Source organism: Eucalyptus grandis, chromosome 3, assembly GCF_016545825.1.
Source record: "Eucalyptus grandis isolate ANBG69807.140 chromosome 3, ASM1654582v1, whole genome shotgun sequence".
In the NCBI taxonomy this organism is placed as follows: Eukaryota; Viridiplantae; Streptophyta; class Magnoliopsida; order Myrtales; family Myrtaceae; genus Eucalyptus; species Eucalyptus grandis.
This window is the reverse complement of record NC_052614.1, coordinates 7,772,710-7,799,999: the sequence shown is the minus strand read 5'-3', so window position 1 is coordinate 7,799,999 and position 27,290 is coordinate 7,772,710. Positions and strand designations below refer to the sequence as shown.

Below are 27,290 nucleotides of genomic sequence, written 5' to 3'. Positions count from 1 at the left end.
CAAAGGATGTCCAGGCTCAACGGAGACTTGAGCCACATACCACCAGTCATTTTTCGCTTTTCATCAAACCTACCTTGAAAGTTGACTTGGTGACAATATACATTCAAGTCCCCAAATTGAGTAGTGAGTATTTCGAGACGTGCCTTCTTTGCTTGAGTTGCTTGGAAAAGATAAGCTGCTTCTCGACTGAATCACGACCAGGAATCACATGGAAACTCCTGTGTATATCTCAGTCATGCTCGAACACCTAGAATTTGTAGAAGAGGTCCTAGCTCGCAAGGCCGAGCTAGCAAGAGAGCAGGATTCTCAGAGATCAACGCCTTTTCATCTCGCAGAAGCAAAAGGATACGTTAACATAGTGACAAGCTTGTCAAGAGTCAGCCTGAAATATGTTTCATCCGTGTCCAAGCTTTCACATTGTCCATATTCTTAAGAAAAGGACAGGAATGGTGTTTGATATATTTCTGATTGTTCGGCGAAATTACCTTAAGAGAATTTTAGTCTTTGATCTTAGCCAATCATGTCTAAGATTCTGTGTAAAATGTCCAGTCGTGATTTAAGGAAGAACATCATCGCGATAAAGACGAAAGAAGTGACGATCAAGAGAATGGTAGCTTCCTTCAGGCCAATTAACGAGGACATTTAAACAATTTAAAATTCGATTTCACAAAACAACAAACTTAAAGGAGAGATTGCAGGTTTCTTCTTAATTCCCCTAAGAACCAGTTGTAAGTAAATTCCAAATGTCTACGACCGATTGGCGCGGTGGAGTTTGACTAGGTCTATAGAGCCGTGAGCTAACATCTCTTCTAGCGTGTGTACAGAAACATTTGAGGCGCAACGTTCGGCCAACGGAAACTTGAGCTACGTACTTGCAATTTTTTACCAATCATTTTTTGGTCCTCCTCAAGCCTAACTTTACAATATATATTCAAGGCCCCAAATGGAGTAGCGAGCATCCCGAAATTCCCATTTTAGAGAGCCAAACATGGAGTCCAAGCTCTACGAAGCCGCCATGAAAGGAAACATGCATTCTTTGCTCAGAAACGATAAGCTTCTTTTTGATAAAATCATGATCGGGAATCACAATGAGACTCCTTTGCACATCGCAACCATGCTTGGACACTTGGATGTCGTGGAAGCGATCCTAGCTCGGAAGGCTGAGTTGGCAAGAGAGCAAGATTATCAGAGTTCAACCCCTCTTCATCTCGCGGCAGCAAAAGGTTACCTTGACATAGTGGAAAGCTTGGTAAAAGTCAGACCTGAAACTCGTTTTGTCTGTGACAAATACAAAAGAAACCCTCTTCATGTCACGGTTATGAAAGGGCGTGTCAATGTGTTGAAATGCTTGGTTCAAGTGACAACTGATGCCCCCCGCAGTGTCGTCAAACATGGCCAGACGATTTTGCATTTATGCGTGAAGCAAAACAAACTGGAAGCTTTGAAGTTTATGAAAGATATTTTGGGTGATGATCAGTTCATCAACTCAAGGGACGAAGATGGCCATACGATTTTGTATTTAGCTGCTTCAAATGGACAAATTGAGGTATGTTCATACAACTAACCCTTTGCTCTAGTCAAATTCAGTGAGCTTATCAACGAAAAAGGCAATTCTACCAAACATGAATGTCCTAGAGATATTCGGAAGTTCAAAGATATCCTTTTATAAATCATCAAGGAAAAGTGTCAAAAGATCTAGACTTTTTAATTGTGTCAATTTAGCTATAGACATTTTGATTTAATATCAATTTAGTCCTTCAGGCTAACTTTGGCCAAAAATTGTTAATATGGATGATGGCCGTCCAACATGGCATGGCCAATGCTAATATGGACAAATTTATATTTTATATTTTTATTTTTTATTTTTTCAAATTTTTAATATTCTTCTGATTTTTTTTTCCTTTCTTCTTCCTTTTACTAGCTATTGGCCATGGCAGGGCAAGCTGGCCTTGGCTTGGGCAAGGGCCAGTCTTGCCTGATTTGGCAGGGCTTGGCCTCGCCTAGGCTAAATCTAGCAAGGCTGCCCTAGCCTGAGTGAGGGGAGCCGTCTTGAGGGTTCAACCTCGCCGTGGCAGGCAATAGAGACCCTCACCCAAGTGAGGCTAGTCCACCCGGCCATGGCCAATGGTCGACGACTAGTCATCAGGAAAAGGATGTAAAAAGGAAAAAAAATTAAAATATATATATGAAAATATTATTAAAAAAATTTCACATCAGCACCGATCATGCCACATAGACTAGACCGGGTTAGACTAGACAGGGTCCACATCAACAATATCTAGTTGAAATTAGCAAAATGACTGAATTGACATTAGGTTATAAGGTTTATGACTAAATTGACACAATTAAAATGTTTAGGATTATGTTAACACCAATGTTATAGGTTTGGGACTTTTCTGACACTTTTTCCTAAATCATTACTGATATGGCTAGTATAAGTACCTAGAGTGGGGTGAATAAGTATAAAAATAATTTCTTGAGATATGAACGTAATACTAAGCAGACAATAGAAAGCAGACACTTCTTTCGTTAACAGAGCAAACGATGATCAAAGTAAAACAAAGAGTAGGGAAGAGAAAATTGAACACAAGGATTATAGTGGTTCGGTTTATTTCAAGCCTACGTCCACTCTTCTGCACTGACAGCCCAGTGGCTGGATTTCACTATGAACAAAGGAGATGTTACAGCAACGCTTTCCCTTGATTCCACAGTGTAGATATTATACCACACTTCCTCAATGTATCACTAAATATAGACTCTCTTTTGTGTATAAGATTTCGCTCAATAAACGAATTGACCGAAAATCAAGGAGCTTCAGACTCTGGAATTTTTCTATCGTGCACGCACTCGAACAACTGGAACGTCTTCCTTTTATACTCCTTTATGCCATCATACCCGTTGGCACTTACGAAAGGAATTCTTCCAATCTTCCCGTTGGACAGAATCAATTAAGAAGATCATTCGAGCTATTAAAGAAACATGTCGATAGCCCATCAATCACCTTTCGCCCATACAATCGGGATCTTGGTTTCCAAAAGTAGAACCTTCCAAGAATATTTCATCAATCATCGGATCTTCAAACGATCTTGATTTCGAATAAAAGAATCCATTATATCATATCCAGCCAAGAGATCTTCTCGGTCGATAAGGCCAAATCCTCAACAAAGCACTTAGTTCGGATAGCCTTCTTCAACAGATTAGAAACTGTCAATGAGAATAATCTTGAGTCTTGAGTCTTGAGTCTAGCAGTCCGGAGGTCTTCAGACTTTAAATAGAAGGGTCTGCAAAACTTCGACTAGATCGATAGAAACGTTTTGTCGGCTTCAAAATATTCTAGAAAGATTTCTCCAACAATCTCCCCATTTTTTATGGTGACAAAACTTTCCTGCAGATTTGAACAACTTTGACCTGCAAAACATTACTCAAGCAATATGGACATTTCATAAAGATTAATAGCTTAACGATAACACTAGAATCTGCACCCACAGAAAATAGGTTAGTCTTTCATGAGAGTAAAGCCATTCAATAATACTTGATATAAAAGCAGCAGTCAAATTCAAATCCACATTCAGTCAAATCCAGACACCCAAGTTAAATATCAAAACAAACTAAAGTTCAACAAGTTAAGTTCAAAAAATTTCAAAGTCAAAGTTCAAAGCTTGCATCTCTCCCCCTTTTTGTCATCATAAAAAAAAAGGTTGAGATGAAGTCAAATTTGCTTGGGAACGCGAACAAGCTGGAAATCTCCCATAGACTGAACGATGCCTTCCAGCTTTTTCAAGTCTTCCCTTAGATGAGCCACCTCTTCTCCTTTAGCATTGGCTTGAATTTGAAGAGCGAGGTCTTGGATCTGATCAGACAGGGTAACGGAAGAAGCTTGTCCTGCATTCTTCAAGATCTGAATTTCGCACTCCAAAGCATAAATTTGACCCCGCATTTCCAGAAGAACATCAAGTATTATGCGAAAGTCTGCTGTATTATCAGTCTGCGTACTGGCGTTGGCACGATTTGATGAAATAAAGGCAGACGATGGAATATCAGCATAATCACGCAGATTTGGCGATGAAGCATCATGTCCTTCCTCGGGCATTTGAGAGGTATGAATGTCCTCTGGATCTTCTGGAGAGTGGCTTACACCTTCATTGGTGACAGGATATGATGTAGTTCCTCTTTGCTCCCCATCTCCCCCTGTTTCTATGGCGTCAGTTGGAGAAGAGTGTCTTTCATGCTCTTCTTCTTCTTGATTGTCTCTCTCTCCTTCTTCGTCTTCAAACCTTTCCTTCTCCGCTTCTTCTTCTTCAGCTTCTCTCTCCTCTTCTTCTTTTTCTTTTGCTTCTTGCTTCTTGCTCATGTGCTTCTCTGTTCTCTTCTTCTTTTTCCTCTTCTTCTCTCTCTTCTTTTTCCTCTGCTTCTTCTTCTGTCTCCTGTCGTTCCATTGATTCTGGAACGGAACGACTGAGCTTCTTCAAAGCTAAAGCAGAAATGGTGAGATCATCCTCATCATCTTCATCCTCTAAGATGAGAGCTCTTCTCTTTTTGGATGGAGCAACCATGGGCTCCTTCCCTTTTCTTTTAGATGCAGAAGAGACTTGATGAGATTTGACCGGAGTTTTCTCTTTAAATTTCTCCAATGCCTTGTCAAGTTCTTTCAGACGCATTTTGGTCACCATTTTCAGTCCTACCACCATTTTGTCGCACGGTCGAACACAGAGAATTTGTGGAGGCTGAATATTAAAGTGTCTGAATATCTTTGACACAAAACTTGGATAAGGCAATTGTCCCTTGTCTTTCACCATTGCTCTATACATGTGGAAGAGAATGGTGTGAGGAAGAGAGAACTTTTTCCCAGTATTGATTGCGTACATCAGGTTTGCCTCAGAGTTAGACACATCAGTCTTAGAAGTTGATTTCGGTCTGAGACAATTGATCACAATCTTGTGAAGCAAAATGTTGTTCGCACGCATCCTTGAGTAGGTAATCCTCCCTTCTGTGCTTCTATCTTTAACAAGCTCCAATGTGGCACGAGCAATTGAAACCTTGATGGGTTGATATCTTCCTCTTTCAACCCCAATCACATATGCCAGCATATCCACATCAACCACAAAGTCCTGATCTCGGACACTAAAAGATATTCTATTCGCATCCAAGAAACTGAGATTTGAATAGAAATATGCAGTTAATTGAGCATAGGTTTCTGTGGTATCGGAGCAAAATTGCTCAAGTTGAAGCAGACCGAACTTTTCTCTCAAGTTCACATTCACAGCATCCAAGAAGTCAAAATCCACACTCCTGGGTTTATCACCCCGCGTTTCAACAATTTGGAGTATAGATCCTTCTGTTCCTTTGATCTAAATAACTCTGTTCTTTTTCCTCGAACTTTCGCTGCAACACCCATCCTTGGTTGAAATTCGCTGAACAATTTGTCATCATCATTTCCATCTGTCGGATTAAATCCCCCGACACGCGGATCACTTGGAATATTTGCAAGAGCTTCCTCTGCCTTCCCCTTAGGAGCAATTCCCAAATTCTCCATTTTTCGCAAAAAAGATATACTCATTTCCATATCCCTTGTCCTTAAGAAAATCATCTACGTAATTCAACGGAGTACCAGTGCTCTTTAAAGCACGGTAAAGCTTGTAAATAAAAGAGGGCTTTTGAACTCTTACAGGATCTGCGTCCTCAATGATTTCTTCCTCCTGTTGATGACCCACACCCTATGGATTAGATGGTGGAGAATGACGATGTTGAGAATGTTGCGGGCTCTGTTGCTGACTCGGTAACTCCTCTTCCTCGGTGAGATCAAAATGAGTAGGCCCCTCACTCATTCTCTGTGGTCCCCTGCTTGCGATCCTTGAGGACTTTCTGGAAGACGACATCTTTCTTTGTCTTTGAAAGATTCCTTGCCTCACTTTCCCAAGAAAGATGACAACTTTTTCGAAGATTGAACAAGAAAACGAGACAGGAGTGGAAGGAGAATGCTTTTTAGGGTTTTGGAGTTAAGCGAATAAAAAACCGACTGTATATAGCCTAGTCAAAAGAGGAAGAAACCAAACGACACAAAGGAAAGTGAAAAGATGCCTTTTTAACAATAACTACCTTTTTAAATAAATAACTATCATTTTAAATAGAAGTTAACTCTTTTGAAAAGGTAAGATTGCGTTTTTCACGGAAACATAAATCAATTATAAATAAATGAATGATCGTACCTTTTCGAGATTTAATATTAGAGAAAATAAAATAACTTACAGTCAAGAGCCATGAATGTCTGAGTCTGAGAGTCTCTAGACTTTAACTTCTTCAAGCTTCAAAATGTTGAGTCTGGAACGGATGATATCAAATTGATTTTTCTCCAAAGGCTTTGTAAATATATTCGCCAGTTGGTTCTTTGAATCAACAAATTGAATCGAAATTTCTCCATTTTGAACATGATCTCTAATGAAGTGATGTCGAATCTCTAAATGCTTTGCTCTTGAGTGAAGAATTGGATTTTTGGTAAGATTGATTACACTAGTGTTGTCACAGTTAATCTCCGTGCATGAATCTTCGATTCTAAAGTCTCTTAGTTGTTGTTTTATACACAGAATTTGTGAACAACAACTTCCGAGAGCTACATACTACATTTTTACGTTGTAGAGAGAGCTACGTATTTTGCTTCCTTGAAAACCAAGACACCGTCCGCTTCCAAGTAAGCGACGGGTTCCCGAGGTGCTCTTTCTATCAACTCTGCAACCGGCTAGATCTGCGTCTGAGTATCCAAGAAGAGTAAAGTCTCCCTTTTTAGGATACCAAAGACCGATGCTTGAAGTTGAAGCAATGTATTTAATAATACGCTTCGCGGCACTTAGATGAGATTCTCTAGGATCTGCTTGAAATCTAGCACAAATGCAAACACTCAACAAAATGTCAGGTCTAGAAGTAGTAAGATAAAGAAGTGAACCAATGATACTCCTGTATAGCTTCTAGTCAACTTTCTTCCCTCCTTCATCTTTGTCTATCTTTAAGGAACTTGACATAGGTATATCAGTCTTTTTGCACTTTTCCAGTCCAAACTTTTTGACAAGATCATTAGCATATTTTTCTTGATGAATAAAAGTCCCTTCCTTCAATTGTTTCACTTGAAGTCCGAGAAAGAAGGTTAGTTCTCCCATCATACTCATTTCAAATTCATCCTGCATAGACTTAGAGAATTTCTTGCACAAACTTTCATTAGATGATCCAAAAATAATATCATCAACATATATTTGAACAAGTAAAAAACTTTTGCTTTCTTTTTTGATAAATAGAGTAGTATCTACTTTACCTTTGACAAAACCATTTTATATTAAAAACTTACTTAGTTTGTCGTACCAAGCTCGAGGTGCTTACTTTAAACCGTACAAGGCCTTTTTCAGTCTGAATACTGAGTATGGCTTCCTTGGGTCTTCAAACCCAGGTGGTTGTTCCACATAGACTTCCTCATGGATAAATCCATTTAGGAAAGCACTTTTGACGTCCATTTGGAATAACCTGAAATTCTTATAACAAGCAAAAGCAAGTAATAATCGAATTGCTTCTAACCTTGCTACTGGTGCGTAAGTCTCATCATAGTCTATCCCTTCTTCTTGCGTATATCCCTTGGCCACGAGTTTTGCTTTGTTTCTCACGACTTTTCCTTTCTCATTCATCTTGTTCTTGAAAACCCATTTAGCTCCAATAATAGTTTTATCTTTTGGTTTAGATGTCAATTCCCAGACATCATTAATGCTGAACTATCGAGTTCTTCTTGCATAGCTTCAATCCAGCTTTCATCGATAAAGCTTCTTCTATGCTTTTGGGTTCTATTTCAGAAATAAGAGCCAAAGACTAGACTCTTCGCGCCTTTTGGATCTTGTGCGAATTCCTTCATTAATATCGCCAATAATGAGATCTTTGGGATGATTTGGACTTATGCTTCCGATTCTTGGTTGATTTGTCGGGTTGATGATCACTTCCTTCATTTAAATCTTCAATAACCACTTGTTGTTGGTCTTCCAGAGTCTGAGTTGCTTCTTGAGTTGTAAGCTTTGAAGAGTCTGGAGCAGGTTCAGATTCTTTATGATGAGTCTGACTAGATTCATTTTGCATAGAATCTTGGAATTTGACATTCATTGATTCCTCCATAGATTGACTTTTCTTGTTATAGACTCTGTAGGCTTTTCTTGAGGTAGAATATCCAAGGAAGATGCCTTCGTCTGATTTTTCTTCAAACTTACCAACTCGATCTTTTGCATTTTTCAATATAAAGCATTTGCATCCGAACACATGAAAATATGAAACAATAGGCTTCTTTCCTTTGAATAACTCATAAGGGGTTTTTTCTAGAATAGGCCTTAGAAAAACTCTATTGATAATATAACATGCTGTTGAAACTACTTCAGCCCAAAATCGTGAAGAGATCTTACTTTCAATTAAAAGAGTTCTAGCCACTTCTTGAAGAGATCTATTCTTTCTTTCCACAACTCCATTTTGCTCTGGAGTATATGGAGAGGAGAACACATGCTGAAAGCCAGATTCATTACAAAATTTTGTAAAATCTTGATTTTCAAATTCACCTCTATGGTCTGTTCTTATACTTGAGATAACACATCCTTTTTCATTTTGAACCTTTTTGGCAAATTTTTCAAAATACAAGAAGGTTTCAGACTTACTTGCTAGGAAATATACCCAAGTAAATCGTGAGTAGTCATCCACAATTACTAGGCAATATCTCTTACCTCCAATGCTCTGAGTTCTGGTTGGTCCGAAGAGATCCATATGCAGAAGCTGCAATACACGATTAGTGGAAACTTGATTTATTGGCTTAAATGAATTTCTTACCCGCTTTCCCAATATGCATGATGTACATAGATCAGACTTTTGGTATGATAAATTGGGTAGACCACGAACAAGCTTCTTTGTTGAAATTTTGGCTATTTGCTTCATATTGATGTGACCAAGCTTTCTGTGCCATAAGCTTGCTTCGTCTTGAATTGAGATTAGACATTGCAATTCGTCTGGTTTCACATCCAAGAGGTAGATATTTCCATGTCTTCGACCTATGAATGACTGAGTAGAGTCTTTACTGGTTCCTGAACATATTCCCTCTTGAAAGTAGATTTTAAAACCAGTATCACACAGCTGGCTAATACTGAGCAGATTATAATTGAGTCCCTCCACTAGGGAAACATTGCTTATTGTGAGGTTTCCAATTTTTACAGTTCCAAATCCCACAATTCTCCCTTTGTTGTTTCCTCCAAATGAGACTTTTCCACCATTTACTTGAACGAGCTACATACGAAGCAATTTGAATCTCCTGTCATATGTCTTGAGCATCCACTGTCCAGATACCACTTTACCTTTTTCTTGATAGAGACCTGCATTTAAAAAAGAGTCTCAAGCTTTCTTTGGTACCCATATTTTCTTGGGTCCATTGGTGTTAGTATAATATGCAGTATTAGCCCATACTTTCTTAACAGGTTTCCAAACCATAGGACATTCTTTTTCAAAATGATCGCACTATTGCACTTTGAACATCCGAGAGCATTTCGACCTACTGGTTTTATAAAAACCTTTTTGAAATGATTTTGTAAGCATCTCTTGTGGGTCTTTGCTTAATTCTTTCTTTTACTTTAGGAAAATTAATTAACGGAATAGTTTATGTTGTCATTCCCAAACCAGATTTATTGAAATAGGGTCTTTGTGCTGAAAGAATTTTCTCAAGTTTCTCGAGATCCTATTGAAATTTTTTTTTTGAAATATTTGATGAGTCAATCTTTAAAAGGCATTTTCTTTTAAAAGATTATCTTCGCTTTCTTTAAGAGTGGAAACATTCATGTCTAAACATTTAACTCTTTCTTTCAAAACATTTTCCTGTTGTTTTAGTGCAGAGTTTTTTTTGTTTTTTTTTTTTTTTTTTGAGTTCGGAAATCCTTTTAAGAGAAGTCTTAAGACTAAAACACAGCTCATCAATGTATTTAGAAACTTTAATAGGGATTTTAAAATTACTTACCTCAAATTCACTGTTCGATTTTTTCGAGTTTGAGTCTCGAGTCGGTGTGCCATCAGACATATATTGGCATAATCATCATCACTTTCTTCACACTCTGTATCACTCCAGGTTTCGGCTTTAAGAGCCTTTCGAGACTTTTCAGCTTTTCCTTTCTTCTTCCTTAGAAGAATACAGTTGGGTCTGATGTGTCCATTTTTCTTACATTCAAAGCAAACTACATCTTTGTTTGATTCATCATCATCAACGGACTTGGTCTGTTGCTTTTGAAAACTTTGTTTCTTTGGATTGAACCTTCTTCCTTTTCTGTTCAGCTTTCTGAATCTTCTTATCATAAGAGCAAGCTCCTCATCGTCCATATCGTCTTTAGAATCTGTAACATCAGAGTCATCATTTGATTTTAATGCAATGGATTTCTTACCTTTAGGATCTTCATCTTCATTGATTCGTTCCACTTCATAAGACTGAAGAGTTCCAACCAACTCATCGACAGATAGTGGCATGATTCTTTGTATCTCTCTTATTGAGGTCTTTATGTGATTCAAATCCTTGGAGAGTCCACGCAGTAGCTTGTTTACCTTCATGGGATCAGAAATTGGTTAACCTTGATTTTCAAGACCATTCACGATTTCTGTAAAACGGCTAAACATATCAGTTATAGATTCTCCTGATTTCATTTTGAAGGCTTCATATTGACCGAGAAGAATGTTGATTCTGGTCTCTTTCACTCGATCAGTTCCTTCATAGGTGATATGTAACCTATCCAGACTTCTTTTCTTTGTAACACAAGAAGATATTCTGTTATATTCAGTAGGTGACAAGGCACAAAATAAAGAATAAATAGCTTTTGCATCAAGAGCTTGTCTCTTGATTATCTCTTCCTGAGTCATTTCACTTGACTCAACAGTTTCTTTTCCTCTTTCTGAGACAGATGCAACTTTAGGAGTGATTCCTTTTTCTACAATGTCCAATTCCAGAGGATCCTTTGATCGAAGGAACGCTTTCATTTTTTTTTTCCAGATGTTGTAATCCTTTCCGTCAAAGTAAGGTGGTCTGGTATTGCTTTGCCCTTCCATCAGCCTTGGAGCTAGCATACTAGCCATGGATCTTTAACTCTGAAGTAAAACACTTCAAACAAAGTGAGTACACAGGCTCTGATACCAATTGATATGGCTAGTATACAACCTAGAGGGGGGTGAATAGGTATAAAAATAATTTCTCGAGATATGAACGCAATACTAAGCAGACAATAGAAAGGAGACACTTATTTCGTTAGCAGAGCAAACGATGATCAAAGTAAAACAAAGAGTAGGGAAGAGAAAATTGAACACAAGTATTATAGTGGTTCGGTTTATTTCAAGCCTACGTCCACTCTTCTGCACTGACAGCCCACTGGCTGGATTTCACTATGAACAAAAGAGATGTTACAACAATGCTTTCCCTTGATTCTACAGTGTAGATATTATACCACACTTCCTCAAGGTATCACTAAATATAGACTCTCTTTTGTGTATAAGATTTCGCTCAATAAACGAATTGACCGAAAATCAAGGAGCTTGAGACTGGAATTTTTCTATCGTGCACGCACTCGAACAAGCGGAACGTCTTCCTTTATACTCCTTTATGCCATCATACCCGTTGGCACTTATGAAAGGAATTCTTCCAATCTTCCCGTTGGACAGAATCAATTAAGAAGATCATTCGAGCTATTAAAGGAACATGTCGATAGCCCATCAATCCTGCTCGCCCATACAATCAGGATCTTGGTTTCCAAAAGTAGAACCTTCCAAGAATATTTCATCAATCATCGGATCTTCAAACGATCTTGATTTCGAATAAAAGAATCCGTTATATCATATCCAGCCAAGAGATCTTCTCCAGTCGATAAGGCCAAATCCTCAACAAAGCACTTAGTTCTAGATAGCCTTCTTCAACAGATTAGAAACTGTCAATGAGAATAATCTTGAGTCTTGAGTCATGAGTCTGGCAGTTCGGAGGTCTTCAGACTTTAAATAGAAGGGTCTGCAAAACTTCAGACTAGACTGATAGAAACGTTTTGTCAGCTTCAAAATATTCCAGAAAGATTTCTCCAATAATCACAAGTTTTGATATTTGGAAAAGAAGTCATTTGTCCAAATAATTAACTACAACTTTGTGCTTCACATTATTTTCACGCTAATTTCATCTAGATTAGAAGGAATATAAAAACAGAGAAGCGGAAGAAATTCAACAAGCGATGAAATTCCCTTTTGAAGGCATCATATAATAGTCACAAACATTAAAGGACTTAAAAACAAAAGAAGCAAACTTAGTCCTCAAAAGTATATAACATGGGCTTGTCTAGTTCAAATCCAACATCAATTGGCACATTCTATTTTTACTCCTCTACAGACTATAATCTACCTGACTAGTAAAGGAGTAGACTCGAATATTATGAACTCCAAAGGTTTCACGGCACTAAGCCTACTAGCACAAGGCTAAAGCGTGGAAAGAGCTTCAGAGATTAAGGATTCTGCTCATCAAACTTCAGAGAATTATGACCTGTCCAGACAAACCGATGCAAAAAACATGGTTACCGAAGAGAGCAAGAGGGAAGAGAAGAGAAAGTGGCAAAACGATATGCATAAGATGCTAATGGTGGTGGCGGCACTGGTAGCTATTATAGCTTACGAAGTTGGTAGGGAACCACCAAAGGCACCACCAAAGGCACCTCTAGACATGGAATGGCTTTACATAGTGTTCCTGGCATTTAACACGATAAGCTTCATGGCATCGCTTAGCAGCATTATGCTTCTCATAAGTGGTCTTCCATATGCTAAGTATGTGGGTTGCGATAACCTTCACGGCGTTGAGTTATTCAATCGTCATGGTATTATCCTCACCGGATGAGGGAGAAATAAAGTATGCTAATGATAAAGTAGTGGTAACTGTATGTGGGGGGGGTGATGTTTCTTATTTTCTTGTGCCATACAATCCGCTTAATCTGGAAATTGGTGCGCAAAGTCCTGAAATTTGTCTACAAAGCCTTCGGGACAGGGAAGAGGGAGAATACTATGGTTTAGAGCGCGTTTGGTAACGATTCTGTCTCGGGGAACAATTTTTGAACAGAAATAGTTTTTTTGTTTATGTTCCAAAGAACAATTTCTGAGTATAAGAACGCGTTTGGTGCCCAAATAATTTCTATTCCAGAAATAGAAACGCGTTTGGTAAACTTGTATAATTTTTTTGTTTCTTTTAAATTTTTAATATTTTTATTATATTTTTCCTTTTTTTTTTTTTTTTTCTTTTTTTCTTCATTCTTCCTTTTGGCCGGTCGCTGGCCTCGGCCATGACCGGCGATCGGCCGACGAGAGACAGACAACCTCGCGTGGCTAGGCAAGACTCGGCCTCTTTGGGCCACCGCCAAGTCGGCGTCACCCAACGGTGGCCGGTGAGACCGAGCCTCGCCGGTGGCTGGGCGAGCTCGGCCTCGCCGGGCCACCGCAGGCGAGGCCGACCTAGCGGTGGCCCAGCGACGCTCCGGCGAGGTCACTGGCCCTCGACTGCCGGTCACCAGCCATAACCGAGGTTGGCGACAGGCCAAAAGGAAGAAAAAAAAAAAAAGGAATAAGAAAATGAGAAGAAAAAAGTGTTTCTTAGAAGTGTCCCCGGGAACAAGATATAACTTTTTTACTTATTGTTTATGTTCCAAATCTGTTCCCGGGAACAAAAGTGTAAACAAACGCATTTCTGTTCTTTTTTTATTTCCCCGGAACAAAAGAACAAAAATTTGTGTTATGGGGAACAAAACCACATTTTGCCAAAGATACCCTTAGTGGCTGTCTATTACTACAGATTTGTTTGTCCTAGAAGAAATGCACTGAGCCATGAGGCCATGCAAGAGTAGATGCTATACAGTATGTGCTATTCAGCATGCTCATTAGCCAGTTATGTACGACACGTCTGGCAATGCAATGCGCTTGTCTATGTGCTGGTTTAAACAATAAGTGTCTTAGGCGTGTTGATGGATGACGCATGCAAAAGAATGGAGTTCACATGGACGATGGAATGGAGTATAAACAATAGGTATTATTAATACATGGAAATCTCTTTCTTCTTTCTTTATGTGATGTACTTAATGTGAGGAGTGAGTTGCGGTTGTAGTCAGATTACAGATGGTTCCAAGCAAGAGGAGAAAACGTAGTAAGGTCTTTGTTCCCTTAATTAGGTTAGGTATGACGGGGGGACTATCCAGATCTGGCGAGGCCGAGCCTCCCCAGTGGTTGGGCAAGTCTCCAGCGAGCTCGTTAGACCTTGCCCTAGCCTGGCAAGCCTCTAGTGAGCTTGCCGGAGCTTGCCCAACCAATTACTAGTGATCGGCAACAGCAGTGGAAGAAGAAGAGGGAGGGAAGAATAACAAGAAGAAGAAAGAGAAAAGAGAAAAAATTGGTTGGCTTTAATTCTGGAATTGTTTCCGGGAACAAATAATCAACTTTTTTCTACTCATTGATTTTATTCCAAATCTATTCTCAGGAACAAAGTTTTTATCAAACGAATTTCTACTTCAAATTTGCTCCCGACTAATAAAAGAATAGAAATTTTTACTATTTGGCCGGTTGCCAAATGCGCCCTAAGTGTAAGTACTCTCAAGCGATAAATTGAGTGATTTACCTTCAAAGTAGTAATGTCTCTTAAGACAATCATATGCCTTATAGTGAGCAATTAAGAGTAGTAATTTACCCTACAAGATGTAATGCACCTCTAAGGTAGTCATTTCCCTTATGATTAGTAAATAGAGGGAGTGGTAATTCTTGTTGATCTCAATTATACTTATTCTTAATAAATTGCTAGCACGGTCTAATTCTAGTAACGTCTTTATTGTATTATAACTGCAAAATGATGTTTGTAAGTCATACTTTTGTGTTCATAAAATTAGTTTCAGCGTTATTAAATTACCTTTACGTCTTTAAGTACTAGTAAATACGAAAATGATCTTGCAATTCATAAATCTTTGTGTTGGTAACCAGCCGATTTGGCACCTGGGATGCAGTCCCTTTTTTTTCACAGCAGACTCTAGACGCGTGGCTAATGATATGATCCCGTCATTTTTATGACTCAAATTTAATGAGCCTAATTTGATACGAGTAACTTGTTTTTTTTTTTTTTTTTCCAAAATGGGCTAAAATGGATTGAGAAAAATATAGTCCAACCCACCATTTCAAAACCCACACATCCACAAGACTCTAGCCGTCCAGATGAGACAATGAGTCTTCCTCCATCTCCAAGTGCCGCCGCCCCCTCCCTTGCCCCGATCCTTCCGCCTCTGATGACCTGCGGTCACCAGGCCTTCGCCTCCCCCGGCATTTTTATGACTCAAATTTAATGAGCCCAATTTGGTACCAGTAACTCGTTTTATTTTATTTTTTCCCCCTAAAATGGGCTAGGATGGACTGAGAAAAACTATAGGCCAACCCATTATTTCAACACCCACACACCCACGAGACTCGGGCCATCCAAACGAGACGATGAGTCTTCCTCCAACTCCAAGTGCCACCGCCCCCTCGCTTGCCCCGATCCTTCTGCCTCCGACGACCTGCCGGCCACCAAGCCTTTGCCTCCTCCGGCACCGGTCGTGATGTGCATGTCCCCGAACTTCTCAGTCCTCAACCTCAAGTCCCGCCAAGTCCCGATTGGTGCCATTCAAGATGATGAATTTGATGCAAGTACAAGTGTTATGGGCGACCGATTCGCTCTTCAAAGGGAGGGAAGGAGTTGGAGCCGGTGTTGGAGCAAAAGAGGAGAAGAATGGCTCTAGGTCGAAGAAGCTCTTGCGAAACGAGCTGCCTCTGAGCAGACATGGAGAAGGTCATAAGCTCGCTTCGACTATAGTTAATTCTCAAATGGGGCTAAGGCGGCGAATCTACACTTGAGGCACCTTTCCAAGGCAGAGGAATCGTAGCCCGTGCGACGATGCTCTTCCCTCAAACCACGACCGGACTTTTTACACGCAATCTTAGACATGATTGGCGAAAATCAAAGACCAAAATTCTCTAAGGTAATTTCGCGGACAATTACAGATATTTCAAACACCATTTTTGTCCTTTTCTTGCGAATGTGGATACATATGAAAGCGTGAACTTGACCTACGTAGGCCAAATGAATACGATGTCCCCGCCAAATGGTCCCCAGATGAATCCCCAATTTCCTAAACACGACATGTGAACTTCTAAAGCTCTTCTTATATTTTTATTTGAGCATGTGCAGTACCTTGTTCTTCGGCTAAGATTTGATGGTTTTATTTATTTATGTTGATGGGCCTTAGAGGGTCCGTCCGCCCATGTTGGGCCTAAAAGCCCGGCCCGCAAGATAAGGGCCCATGGATGAAGGGTTGAGATATGAAGAGGTGTTACGTTGAGGGGATGTGTCTTTTGGAGAAGACGTATTTAAGGGGAGAAAAGAAAAAGAGAACGCACCTTTTGGATGTGCGTACGTTTTTTTCTTTTCTCCCTCTCCCAAAACCAACGTAACTTTTCTCCCCCTTGAAGCAATAGGACGCTCCTCGGTAGAACAGGATCAGAATCCTTCCTCAAACTTCAACGTTGGTACTTAATCTGTGGATAATAAGGTACGCTTGATTTCGTGGTGTGCCTTTGATCGGTGATACATGTTTGTTTTTGGGCTCGTCATCCGCATTCGTTTTTAGGGGTTCGATTTAGTGTCGAATCTGTTTTAGGGAATCGGTAAATCCCAACATTGGTATCAAAGCCATCTTTCATGTTTTCCTGACCTCTTTTCATCTTTATGAATCAATTTTTGATTGAATTTTCGTTAAACACCGCTGTCGGCCGATCGGGGATGGACAATCCCAACACCCGTACACTGTTCACCCTATTTTTTGATTTTCTGTAAGTTGAAATTTTTTTTCTAAAAGCATAGGATTGAAGCCCTTGTCGATACGAGACAAACGAGTGGCGGATTACCGCCGGGGACCACCGAATGCGCCACCACGTGCCGCCACACGCCGCCGGAACGAACGGGGGTCATCGGCGCGTGCAACGCAGGCGCCGATTCGGTCCCCCGCAGGTGCGTGCGACGCACGCGCCGGCAGACATCATCGTGACATCAGCCAGGCATGCGCGTGGCACGTGCCGGTCGGCCGGTCCGACTGATCCGACCCGATCGCCCGTTGACCATTGACTTGACCGGTTGACCCGACCCGTTTGACCCGACCCATTGACCCGTTGAGTCGTGACCCAGTCATCCTTTGACCGGCCGTTGACCTGCGTTGACCACAGTTGACCGGCGTTGACTGGCAAAAAAAAAATTGTATTTTCCAATTTGTTCGTTATGGATTATAAGTAATCCCTTTTTTTATTTTTGCATTTGTTGCATGAAACAAGGAAAATTCTGTATTTTCCCTTTTGTTCATTGTGAATTATAAGTAATCCATTTTTGTTCTGCATTTGTTACAGAAACTATGATGCGTTATGCACGCATACCTGCATTTCCGAGAACGGAGGAGGAAAATGCAAGACTTAAAGGGCTAATGACAGAGTTAGCTAATTATCGGTGGAATGATGGTGATGTGGTATCACACGTGGTCAGGGTCAATGAGATGATACAAGAAATCATCTGGAATGGTTATCCTATGCTGGATTTTGAGAAGGTACCGGCCTTAATGAACACTCTTCCACCTGAATGACAAGCAGTGTTAGATCGCCTATGGGAGATCAACGTGGTCCCGGATTATAGGAGGCTTACAGTAGCTTTCGTAAGAGAATACTATAGGATCGAGTTAACTAAAACTTCAACCCTTGGGATGAGTGCCACAAGGCGCAGAGTGAATGCGCCTTGGAGGTGGCATGAGAGCTCTCCAAAATTTTTTCCATGGTTGGTCAATGTGCCTTCAGAATTCTTATAGAATTTTACTGATAGATTAAAAAGACTTTCCTTATTTATTGTTTAGATTAGTCTGAGATATTTTTGGTGTTAATATCTCTTTCTATGTTGATATTTTCCCCTGGATATATTACTTAGTGTAATTGACATGTTTAATTATTGATAGTTCAATGTTATTTATTGTTGTAAATTAGTATGTTAATTTACAATTAGTTGTGGGAAGTTTAAGAAAGTTTTAATGACTTTGCTGAACTTATTTTGCATAGAAGATTATATTGATGATAGTTTTAAGTTAGGATTTTTTGGATGATAATTGGAAACATTGTGACCTTTTGATTCCGAAACCTTACTTGAAATTATTCATTAATATGATGGGTCTGTGCAAAATGGATGCATAAATGATAGGCATTAATAATTCGTGCATATGTGTCTGATATGTTTAGATTGATGGTTTTAGCAACTAAAAACATAATTGCTGATTTGAACAAAGAAGACAAAATGAACGGCGAGAATTGTGAAATATTGAATATGAAAATTCAATATGTGCTTGAAAAGCAAAAAGCACTAGAAGCTCTTGACCAAGTTATGGAAGAACTTGAGGGTGTTGTGCGCCACCTTGAGCTAGCAGAGGGCTGCCTTAAGACGTTTGAGCGGGATTCAGATGTCTGTTGTGTTGCTTTCAGCTCAAGAGGGGCTTCGAGCTCTAAGCGCAAGCGCATTAATTTGTTCAATATGTGGAAATGCAAGGGATCAAGTCATTCTTGCAAGAAACCAAAAGTCAACCAACATAAGAGAGGAAAACGTCCTCGAGTGAAGAGTATTTCAAGGGTGAAGTGTACAACTGTGACCAGAATGGTCACTATGCTCGCAACTGCCGTGAGCCAAAGAAGGTAGTCACCCCTTGTACTCTTAAGAACTTTGCTAATGTGTCAAGTTTTGTATACTTAACTGAATCTAATCCTTTGTGGACTGTAGATTCAGGAGCGACAAATCATGTAGTGAAGGATAGAGAATCCTTCGTGGAATTCCGACGAGCACCTACTAGAACTAAGTGGATTTATGTAGGAAACAACCCCAGAGTAGAAGTAAGAGGAATTGGCATCTGTCAATTGAACATGTGTGGTGGACGCACTCTGTTTCTACATGATGTGTTGTATGCTCCGGAGATTCGTCGGAATTTAGTGTTTGTTTTAGTGTTGGTTAAACTTGGTTTTAATATGAACTTCCATTATAGTGGTGTAGATTTGTATTTGGATACAAATTACTATAGTTGGGGTTATTTTCTAGATGGTTTTATTGTATTAAATGTTGACTATAGTAATGCCAATGTTTGTTATTCCATTTTCACGTCTCCTAATTCATATGATAATGATGTGAGTGTGTGACATGCTAGACTTGGTCATATTGGCCAACAACGTATGAATAGATTAGCCAAAGAGGGCTTGTTAGGCAATATTGAAAAAGTCGATTTGCCCATATGTGAGCATTGCCTAGAAGGGAAAACGACAAGAAAACCATTTGGAAAAGGCATAAGAGCTGAATTCATTTGCAATTAATCCATTCTAACGTATGTAGTCTGATGAATGTGAGAGAAAGGCATGGAGCTGTTTATTTCATTACATTTATAGATGATTATACTTGATTCGGATATGTCTATTTGATTTCTCATAAATCTGAAGCATTGAGTTGTTTCAAAAGGTTTATGAACTTGGTAAAAAATCAATTAAACAAGAAAATAAAAGTATTGCGATCCGATCGAGGTCGATGATATTTATCTGATGAGTTCAGAAAATTATGTGATGAAAAAGGAATAGAAAGACAGTTGTCTATTCCATATACTCCTCAACCAAATGGTGTTACGGAGAAAAGGAACATAATCCTATTTGAAATGATTAGGTCCATGATGGCGCATGCTAACTTACCTATCACTTTTTGGAGTGATGCGTTGTTAACTACTGCCTATATACTTAACCGAGTGCCTTCCAAATCAGTTATTTCCACTCCATATGAGTTATGGACAGGTAGAAAACCAGACTTAAGTTTTCTTAAACCATAGGGTTGTGCTACCTATACTCATGAGCCCTCTCATAAGTTTGAGAAATCGGGTCCCAGAGGAAAGAATAGTATCTTCATAAGATACTTTGAACACTCGAAAGGGTATGTGTTCATAGGTGAGTAGGAAAGTGGAAGTATAACTGAATTCGAATCGCGGGATGTCACATTCTTAGATAATAAATTTCCTAAGAAGGGCGAAATAGGTGAGGATTACTCCCTATTTGAAACCTTGGATCAAGATAATGAACTTAATGGAGTTCGTCCAAGTGGGAGTAACATGAGAAGTGATGAATTTAATTCAACTTGTTGGAGAAAACTTCCTTGAGTGTTTTGAAGTTGACAAAACGTTTCCATCAGTCTAGTCTGAAGACTTGTAGACTCTTTCATCAAAGTCTGAAGACCGCCGGACTGCTAGACTCAAGACTCAAAGTCTATCCTCATTGACAGTTTCTAGACTATCGAAGAAGGTTTATCCAGAACTGAGCATTTCGTTAAGGATTTGATTCTATCGACTGAAGAAGATCTCTTGGCTGGATATAGCATGTCGAAATCCATTATTCAAATTGAGATTGATTCAGGGATTTTGGATCCGTTAATTAGCAAAGTATACTTGGAAGGTTTTACTTATAGAAACCTAAATCCTGATTGTATGGGCGAGCAGGATTGGTGGGCTATCGTCATATTCCTTAAATAACTCGAAATCTCCCTAATTGATTCTGTCCAACGGGTAGATTGGAAGAACTCCTTTGGTAAGTGCCAACGGGTGTGATGGCATGAAGGAGTATATAAGGAAGACGCTCCAATTATTCGAGTGTTTGCGCGATAGAGAAATTCCAAAGTTTGAAGCTCCTTGTTCTTAGTCAATTCAATTGTTGAGCGAAAACTTGTACTCAAAAGAGAGTTTATACTTCTCTGAGACCTTGAGGAAGTGTAGCAGAGTTTCTACACTATGGAATGAAGGAAGAGCCATATTGTAACAACTCTTTTGATTCATAGTGAAATCTAGCCAGTGGGTTGTCAGTGCGGAAGAGTGGACGTAGGCTTGCATTAAGCCGAACCACTATAAACATTGTGTTCTTATTCTCTTCCCTAAGCTCTTTACTTTAATCGTAACAATATTTGTTTGATAAAAGTCTAATTTCCTTTTCATAATTTATTGCTAAAAGAGTCGGTTTAAAAGAAAAATTATTATCTTTACTCTGCAAAATTTATTTTCGCACCAATTCACCCCCTCTAGGTGCTCGTACTAGCTTTCACAATTGGTATCAGAGCCTGTGTACTCACTTAAGTTGAAGTGTTTTACTTCAGAGTTAAAGATCCATGGCTAGTATGTTGGCTCTAGGTTTGGTTGAAGGGCAAAGCAATACCAGACCACCTTATTTTGATGGAAATGAATACAACATATGAAAAAGCAAGATGAAGGCATTCCTAAGATCAAAGGATCCTCTGGAATGGGATGTGGTAGACAAAGGAATCATTCCTAAGGCTATAACAGTCTCAGAAAGAGGAAAAGAAGCTGTTGAGTCTAGTGAAATGACTCAAGAAGAGATAATCAAGAGATAAGCTCTTAATACAAAAGCAATTTATTCCTTATATTGTGCATTATCTCCTACTGAATATAACAGAATATCTTCTTGTGAAACAACTAAAGAAGTCTGGGATAGATTGCACATCACCTATGAAGGAACCGATCGAGTGAAAGAAACCAGAATCAACATTCTACTCGGTCAATATGAAGCATTCAAGATGAAACCAGGAGAATCTATCACTGACATGTTTAGTTGTTTTACAGAAATCGTGAATGGTCTTGAGTATCAAGGTCAACCAATTTCTGGACCCATGAAGGTTAACAAGTTACTGCGTAGACTGTCCAAAGATTGGAATTACATAAAGACCTCAATAAAGGAGACACAAAGAATCATACCACTCTCTGTTAACGAATTGGTTGGCACCCTTCAATCGTATGAAGTGGAGCAAATCAATGAAGATGAAGATCCCAAAGGTAAGAAATCCATTGTATTAAAATCTAATGATGATTCTGATGTCACAGATACTGAAGACGATATGGATGATGAAGAGCTTGCTCTCATGATAAGAAGGATCAGAAAACTGAACAAAAAGGAGAGAAGATTCAATCCGGAGAAACAAAGTTCTCAAAAGCTACAAAATAAATCAGCTGAGGATGAAGAATCCAACAAGGATGTAGTACGCTTTGAATGCAAGAAAAAGGGACACATCGGACCCAACTGTCCCTTGTTGAAGAGAAAGAAAGGAAAAGCTAAGAAATATCGAAAGGCACTTAAAGCAGAAACTTGAAGTGATACCGAGTGTGAATAAAGTGATGATGATTATGCCAATATCTGTCTCATGGCACACTCAAAATCAGATTCAGACTCTGAGATAGACTCAGATTCAGACAGTGAAATCGAGGTAAGCAATTTAAAAATTCCTACTAAAGTCTCTAAATATATAGATGAATTGTGTCTTAGTCTCAAAACCTCTCTCAAGAGGATTTCCGAACTTAAAAAGGAAAATTCTACACTTGAAGCAACGGGAGATTGTTTGGAAAGAAAAGGTCGAAAGTTTAGATAAAAGTGTTATTACTTTTAAAGAAAATACAGACAATCTCTCAAAAAAAAATGCATTTTTGAAAAATGATATCTCAAGTATTTCTAAAAGGTTTTCTATAGGATCTGAGAAATTAGAAAAGATTCTTTCAGCGCAAAGACCTTACTTCAACAAATCAAGTTTGGGAATAACTGCTGAAACCATTCCTCTGATTGATTTTCCTAAGGTAAAGGAAAGAATTAAACAAAGACCTACAAAAGATTCTTACAAAAATCATTTTCAAAAAGTTTTTGTAAAACCTGTAGGCCGCAGTGCTCTTAAATATTCTAAGTGTAACAGCTCAGATCATTTTGAGAAAGAATGTCCTATGGTTTGGAAACCTGTTAAGAAAGTTCGGGCAAAGACCGTATATTGCACTAACACTATTGGACCCAAGAAAATATGGGTACCAAAGAAAGCATGAGTTTCTTTTTTAAATGCAGGTCACTATCAAGAAAAATGTTAAATGGTACTTGGATAGTGGATGCTCAAGACATATGACAGGAGACTCAAATTGTTTTATAAAACTTGTGCAAATTAATGGTGAAAAAGTTTCTTTTGGAGGAAATAGCAAAGGAAGAATTGTGGGATACGGAACTGTGTAGATTGGAAGTCTCACGATCAGTAATGTTTCCTTAGTAGAAGGACTCAACTACAACTTGCTTGAGTATCGTCGGTTGTGTGACGGTTCCAAAATCAACTTTCAAGAAGGAATATGCTCAAGAACCAGTAAAGACTCCTCTCAGTCTTTCACGGGGCGAAGACATGAGAATATCTACCTCTTGGATATCAAACCAGATGAAACCCAGTGTCTAATCTCAATTCAAGAGAAAGCAAACTTATGGCACAGAAAACTTGGACACATCAACATGAAGCAAATAGCCAAAGTCTCAGCAAAGAAACTTGTTCGTGGATTACCCAAACTGACATACCAAAAGTCTGATCTATGCACACCATGCGTGTTAGGAAAACACGTAAGAAATTCATTCAAACCAATAAATCAAGTATCCACTAATCTTGTACAGCAGCTCCTGCATATGGATCTCTTTAGACCAACCAGAACTCAGAGCATTGGAGGTAAGAAATACTACCTAGTAATTGTGGATGATTATTCACGATTCACCTTGGGTATATTTCCTGGCAAGTAAGTCTGAAACATTTTCTTCTTTTATGAAATTCGCTAAGAAAGTTCAGAATGAGAAAATGTATGTTATTTCAAGCATTCGGACAGACCATGGAGGTGAGTTTGAAAATCAAGATTTTGCTAAATTATGTGATAAATCTGGTTTTCGGCATGTATTCTCCTCTCCTTATACTCCAAAGCAGAATGGAGTTGTGGAAAGAAAAAATAGATCTTTGCAAGAAATGGCTATAACTCTTTTAATTGAAAGTAACATTTATTCTCGTTTTTGGGCTGAAGTAGTTTCTACAGCGTGCTATATTATTAATAGAGTCTTCTTAAGGCATATTCTGGAGAAAACTCCCCATGAGTTATTTAAAGGAAATAAGCCAATTGTTTCGTATTTTCATGTGTTTGGATGCAAATGTTTCATATTGAAAAATGCAAATGATCGAGTTGGTAAGTTTGAAGAAAAATCATACGAAGGCATCTTCCTTGGATATTCAACCACCAGCAGAGCTTACAGAGTATACAACAAAAAGACTCAATCTGTGGAGGAATCGATGAATGTCAAATTTCAAGACTTTATGCAAAATCAATCGATTCAGACTCAACCTGAAGAATATGAACTTGCTCTAGACTCTACAAAGTCTAAATCTTTAGAAGCAGCTCAGACCTCAGAAGATCAGCAACAAATGATCATCGAAGAATCAAATGAAGAAAATGTTCAACAGTCTGATAGATCAACCAGTAACTGGAAGCATAAGTCTAGTCATCCCAAAGATCTCATTATTGGTGATATTAATGAAGGAATTCGCACAAGATCTAAAAGGCGTGAAGAGTCTAGTGATGTGGCTCTTATTTCTAAAATAGAACCCAAGAGCATAGAAGAAGATTTATTTGATGAAAGCTGGATTGAAGCTATGCAAAAAGAACTCGGCAATTCAGTATCAATGATGTTTGGAAATTGACTCCTAAACTGAAAGGTAAATCCATCATTGGAGCTAAATGGGTTTTCAGGAACAAGATGAACGAAAAAGGAAAAGTTGGAAGAAACAAAGCAAGACTCGTGGCCAAAGGATATATGCAAGAAGAAGAGATAGACTATGATGAAACTTACGCGCCAGTAACAAGGTTAGAAGCAATTAGATTATTACTTGCTTTTGCTTATTATAAGAATTTCAGGTTATTTCAAAGGGACGTCAAAAGCGCTTTCCTAAATGGATTTATCCAAGAAGAAGTCTATGTGGAACAACCTCTCGGTTTTGAAGACCCAAGAAAACCAAACTCTGTATTCAGACTAAAAAAGGCGCTATACAGTTTAAAGCAAGCACCTCGAGCTTGGTATGACAGACTAAGTAAGTTTTTAATTCAAAATGGCTTTGTTAAAGGTAAAGTAGATACTACAATATTTATCAAAAGAGAAAGCAAAAGCTTTTTACTTGTCCAAATTTATGTTGATGATATTATTTTTGGATCTTCTAATGAAAATCTGTACAAGAAATTCTCTAAGTCTATACATGATGAATTTGAAATGAGTATGATGGGTGAACTTACCTTCTTTCTCGGACTTCAAGTGAAACAACTGAAGGAGGAAACTTTAATTCATCAAGAAAAATATGCTAAAGAACTTGTCAAAAAGTTTGGACTGGAGAATTGCAAAAGGGCTGATATACCAATGTCAAGTTCCTTGAAGCTGGACAAAGATGAAAGAGGAAATAAAGTTGACCAGAAGCTATACATGAGTATCATTGGTTCACTTCTTTATCTTACTGCTTCTAGACCTGACATTCTGTTTAGTGTTTGTATTTGTGCCAGATTTCAATCAGACCCTAGAATCTCATTTAAGTGCTGCAAAACGTATTATCAAATACATTGCCTCAACTTCAAGTTTAGGTCTCTAGTATCCAAAAAAATGAGACTTCACTCTTCTTGGATATTCAGACGCAGACCTAGCAGGATGCAGAGTTGATAGAAAGAGTACATCAGGAACGTGTCAATTGCTTGGAAACAAGACAGTATCTTGGTTTTCAAGAAAGCAAAGTACCGTGGCTCTATCTACAGCACAAGCAGAATATGTAGCTCTTGGAAGTTGTTGTTCACAAATTTTGTAGATAAAACAACAGCTAAGAGACTTTGGAATTGAAGATTCAAGCACTGAGATCAAATGTGACAACACCAGCGCAATCAATCTCACCAAGAATCCAATTCTTTACTCAAGAGCAAAGCATATAGAAATTCGACATCATTTCATTAGAGATCATGTTCAAAATGGAGAAGTTTCAATTCAGTTTATTGATTCAAAGAATCAACTGGCGGACATATTTACAAAGCTTTTGGAGAAAAATCAATTTGAAGTTATTCGTTCCAGACTCAATATCTTAAAGTCTGAGGAAGTACAAAATCAGGGATGAACGTCTAAAGACACTTAGACTCAGACGTTCAAGATTCTCGGCTGTAAGTTATTTCTATTTTAGGAATTTATCTCTCGGATAAAATCTCAAAAAGGTATGATCATCTATTAATCCGTAATTGATTGATGTTATATTCCCAGTTTTCGTGATTATTGCAATCATTCCTTTTCGAAAAAGAAGTTATTTTTGAAATGACGGTTATTTAAAAAGGCAGTTATTTTTTTTTGGAAAAGGCATTTTTATTTTTTCCTTTTACGACGTTCGGTATGCGTCACTTCAACGCCTTATATCTTGTTGGTTCCTTTTCATTTTACTTATAAAAATCCTAAGAGAGCACAAATCTTCAACTTCTCTCTTCTTCTCTTGTTTAATCCTCGAAAAAGTTTTTACCTTTCTTGCGAAACAAGCCTAGAATCTCTCAAAGACTGTGAAGAATGTTGTCTCAAAGAAAGTCTTCGATGATCGCGAACAGGGGACCACAGCAAATGCGTGAGGGTCCTACGCATTTTGACCTCACCGAGGAAGAAGAATCTCTAACCAGCAGTAGAGCCCACAACATTCTCAGCAGCGCCAATCTCCTCCATCTAGACCTCAGAATATTGAACATCAAGAAGAGGAAGAAATCATTGAAGATTCAGAACCCATAAGAACTCTAAAGCCCGCTTTTATGTATAATCTTTACTATGCTTTGAAGAAGGGTGGTACTCCTTTGAACTATATTGATGAATTTTTGAAAGACAAAGGGTATCGAAATGAAACCTACTTTTTACGCATAATGGAACGATTGGGAATTGCTCCTGCGGGGTCGGCAGAAGAAGCATTTGCGAATGTCCCAAGCCACCCACGTGTTGGAGGGCTGAGTCAACTTGATGGGAATGATGATGATAGGATGTACACTCATTTTAAGCCTAGAATGGGTGTTGCGGCAAAAATCTGAAGCAAAATGACAGATTTGTTTCGCTCGAAGGAACACAAGCAACTGTACTCTAAGTTGCTAAAGCGTGGTGTGATCAACCCTAGAAGTGTGGACTTTGATTTTCTTGATTCTTTGAATGTCAAGCTGCGAGAGAATTCAATCTTCTTCAACTAGAACGGTTTTGTTCTGAAACGACAGAGGCTCATGCTGAACTCATTGCTTACTTCTATTCTAATCTAAGTTTCTTGGATGCGAATAGATTCTCTTTCAGTGTTCGAGATCAGGACTATGTAGTTG

At 38.7% G+C, this 27,290-nt stretch overlaps 1 protein-coding gene across 1 annotated transcript in view; it reads left to right on the top strand.

Annotated features, from left to right (window-relative positions):
• Nucleotides 1-988: 988 nt before the first annotated feature.
• The window catches only part of LOC120291611 (ankyrin repeat-containing protein BDA1-like), a 34,770-nt gene continuing 8,468 nt past the window's right edge, over nt 989-27,290 (top strand). The window contains exon 1 of the mRNA XM_039309266.1: nt 989-1,546. Coding sequence (XP_039165200.1) covers nt 989-1,546 — 558 coding nt within the window. The remainder of the gene's footprint in view (nt 1,547-27,290) is intronic.